Consider the following 3,624-nt stretch of genomic DNA (forward strand, 5'->3'; position numbering starts at 1 on the left):
CCCCCCCCCCCCCCCCCCCCCCCCCCCCCCCCCCCCCCCCCCCCCCCCCCCCCCCCCCCCCCCCCCCCCCCCCAAGAGAAGGAAGGCAAAAAGTGTTGAGACAAGGGAAGAAAAGACGGCGATCAGAGCATGTGACAGCGGACTTGCTTTGGCGGTGATTGGCCTGAGGCAGTACCACCAGCCCACTCCGTTGAAGCGTAAACTGTCAAGTCTAAGTAAAGACTAAGAGTCCCGGGGCAGCTGGAAGTAGGTAATTCTGGTGTCGCTTCGAATTGATTATCTTTTGAGCAAAAAAGAAAGAAAAGAGGAAAAACGAATTGGCAGGAAGTTATGACCGCGTATTTATCTTGGGACAGACTCAAGCGAGACCGCGCCAAAGCAAGAGAGCACCAGCAAGCGACTCCTCATCCCGGAGTGGAACCCGTGCACTAAGATTGTGCCAGTGGACACTGGACAGGGAAGAAGCAGCCGGAAGGAAGAAGAAGGGATTGGTGAGTTACTTTTAGTAACTAAGGGTCTGCGGAGTAACTCCCATCGAGTCCTACTGCGTACTAACTAGTCTAGGGAGGCTTCTCCTCAACCATGGAGGCACAACGTTGCTTGGGATCCTTGGCACATTCTTCCCATTTCTTGCTTCTGCTAGCGAGTAACTACACCGTGGAGGCCAGATGCTGCATGCGCGCGGACCACCAGAGACTACTCTGCACTATATATTGTGCTCGACATGGTCGGAAGAGGGATTAATTACTCGGGAACGAGGGGGGTGTGCCGTCGATGGATGATCGGCTGAGGGATAACCCGGAGTGGCAACTGCAGGCGGTTTCAACACGGTGGTTTTCATTAATTGCGTTATGACATACCGTTACTCGTCCGCTCTTTCCCTCCCAGATATAGATGCATATGCACATGCACGGCCGCAGCGACGAGAATGGTCGCAACGGGCACCACGACTCGGCTTTGCATATGGACTGGATGCATGCCCGTGGCCTCGTTCCGATACTGAGTAAATTTGTGAGGTATGATTGATGCTCTGTCCTGTGCTCCATTATCGAAGAGAATCACTTTGTTCCGGTAGAGCCATTCGATCGTCTGGCACTTCCGGCGCACGACGGCAATGACGTTGAGCGGGTGGGTGCCTGAGAAAACAGGCCCACAGCCAGAACTGGGTTGACGAAGACGATGAGATCATCAGCGACGACTGCTCGCGCGGTTGGACCACCGGCGTTAAAGTTCTGACCTTGCATGTCTTACGGAGTACTCACTCTTCTTACCCCTCCTGTGTGTCTGGATTAAATGGTAACCGCTATTTCCTTTCAATTACCCGGGACCGAGAAGCTGAGATGGGGGCACGCGATAAAAGAACATATCCTGGTTGCTTCGAGTCACTCCCGGTCTTAGTCGCCCTCCTTTGCGAAGAGGGATCCAATTGCTCTTACGTTGGATAGAGAGCATCCTTCGAGTCCCGTGAATATAGATGATCGACTAGTATCCGATGATCTGATAAGGGTCTAGGCCGTCCAGTTAATCATGAGGTATTTTCTGAGGGTCTCATGCTATACAGTAGTATATCCGTAGTTCAGTACCTCCTCGATGCGGAGTAGGGCCCGGTATCTTTGGTAGTGAGGAAGGTCTCTCCCCGGTCTCATCGAGGAGCTACTCTCGACTTGAAAAGTGCAAGATTCAAAAATGCTCTCTGACCAGAATGAAGGTAAACCCGATCCGATCTTATCGCGGACTCCGAAACCGCACCGCCGGGCGCGTTTGTCATCCGCGCACCTGATTTGTCGGTGCCCGTGGATTATCAAGCATCCCCGCCATGAGTCTTCCGCCACTTCTCCAAATTTCTCCCAGTCTCTGCTTCATCACGTTTCAGACCCTAATCACTTCGTAGCAGAGTCTGTCATTCTCAAGAAACACTGACGAATCCTGAACTACGATCATGGCGCCCTCTTTCGAGGAGCCCACAGCGGCCTCCTTCGATGCGCCGTCAAAGATGGCACCGAATCTCGTCGCTCCCGAGCCAGGTACGATATCTACTGTCGCAAACACTCTCACTTGATCACTGACTGGTAGACAGAGCACTGCCCTGGCCCCGAGTCTGAGCAGGCCGGTAAAGGCGATGCCTGCGCTGGCTGTCCCAATCAATCGATCTGTTCCACCGCGCCCAAAGGACCCGACCCCGATATAGCCATCATCACCGAACGTCTCGCGCAAATTCGTCACAAGATCCTGGTGCTCTCCGGAAAAGGGGGCGTGGGCAAATCAACATTCTCTTCCCTCCTTGCCCATGCATTTGCGGCGAACCCGGACTCGACCGTTGGATTAATGGATACCGATATCACTGGGCCTTCGGTCCCGAAGATGATGGGCGTCGAGGCGGAGACCATTCACGTGAGCAACGCGGGATGGAGTCCGGTGTGGGTGACGGATAACCTGGGTGCCATGAGTGTGCAGTTCATGCTGCCCAACCGAGACGATGCGGTCATCTGGCGGGGGCCGAAGAAGAACGGTCTAATAAAGCAGTTTTTGAAGGACGTTGATTGGGGCGAGCTGGACTACCTGATCATCGATACGCCCCCCGGTACCTCGGATGAACATTTGTCAGTCAACTCCTTACTGAAGGAATCTGGCGTTGACGGGGCGGTTGTCATCACGACGCCCCAGGAGGTGTCGCTGCTGGATGTCAGGAAAGAGATCGACTTTTGCCGCAAGGCAGGAATCCGAGTCTTGGGGCTGGTGGAAAACATGTCGGGGTTCGTTTGTACCGGCTGTGGGCACGAGTCCAAAATCTTCCGGGCTACCACCGGAGGCGGCAAGCGTCTCGCCAAGAAAATGGGCATTCCTTTCCTGGGGTCCGTTCCTCTTGATCCCCGTGTCGGCATGGCTTGTGATTATGGGGAGAGTTTTGTGGATAACTTTCCGGATAGTCCGGCATCGACTGCCATCAAAGGGGTTGTGCGATCGGTTGGCCAGCTTGTCGGCGAAGATCCGGACGCCGTGCTACCGGAGGAAATGATGGAATGATTATATGCATGCTTACTTACATTTGTTTTCTCCAGCGTGATGCATTGGGGCAGCTTTTCCAAGGGATTGTTGGGTTGGGTTCTCTTTTCTTTTTTCCGCCCCTTCACTATTTTTGGCGTTTTACGGATAGAGATAGTTTTTGGATACCAGATCATTAGCACAATTTATGAAAATTGCCATGAAGATTGATGCATAAATCCCCTGATTCAAAGAATTCTGCCCCTCCGCCCCTTGAACCCAACACAGACCAAGCGGGAGAAAAGCAGACAACATGGCAGTCGGAACAGAGCGACTTTAACATTCCAGTGCAATTTAGGGTGTGTCGATCCGGGCCCAGGACGACAACCTTGTACCATCTGGGCAATACATCCTGCTGGGCATGCTAAAATCAGTAATGCCAAGTTCCGCCATCAAGGAGCGCGGTCATATATAAATTGGCCGTTCCGTTGATCGCGATCCTCGAATCTTAACCAATGCTTGGCTGCTCCATCCGGTCGAGTGATGCTGAATAATAGAGGACCTTTTTTTTCCCTTCAAGCACACAAATCGCAACTGAAGTTCCACCAAGTGTTAAGCAAGCCTGCCTACTGGCCGTTTCAT

General features: G+C 53.1%; 1 protein-coding gene across 1 annotated transcript; it reads left to right on the plus strand.

Moving 5' to 3' along the window:
* Window positions 1-1,939: 1,939 nt before the first annotated feature.
* On the plus strand, window positions 1,940-3,024 carry nbp35 (Fe-S cluster-binding ATPase; the record flags this gene model as incomplete). Its single annotated transcript, XM_053094640.1, has 2 exons — window positions 1,940-2,024; window positions 2,078-3,024. 2 exons carry the CDS (start codon window positions 1,940-1,942, stop codon window positions 3,022-3,024), a joined length of 1,032 nt encoding a protein of 343 aa, XP_052950593.1.
* Window positions 3,025-3,624: the final 600 nt, after the last annotated feature.

This window comes from Aspergillus affinis, assembly GCF_023601865.1.
Source record: "Aspergillus affinis strain CMG 70 chromosome Unknown NODE_174_length_57519_cov_85_001010, whole genome shotgun sequence".
NCBI lineage: Eukaryota > Fungi > Ascomycota > Eurotiomycetes > Eurotiales > Aspergillaceae > Aspergillus > Aspergillus affinis.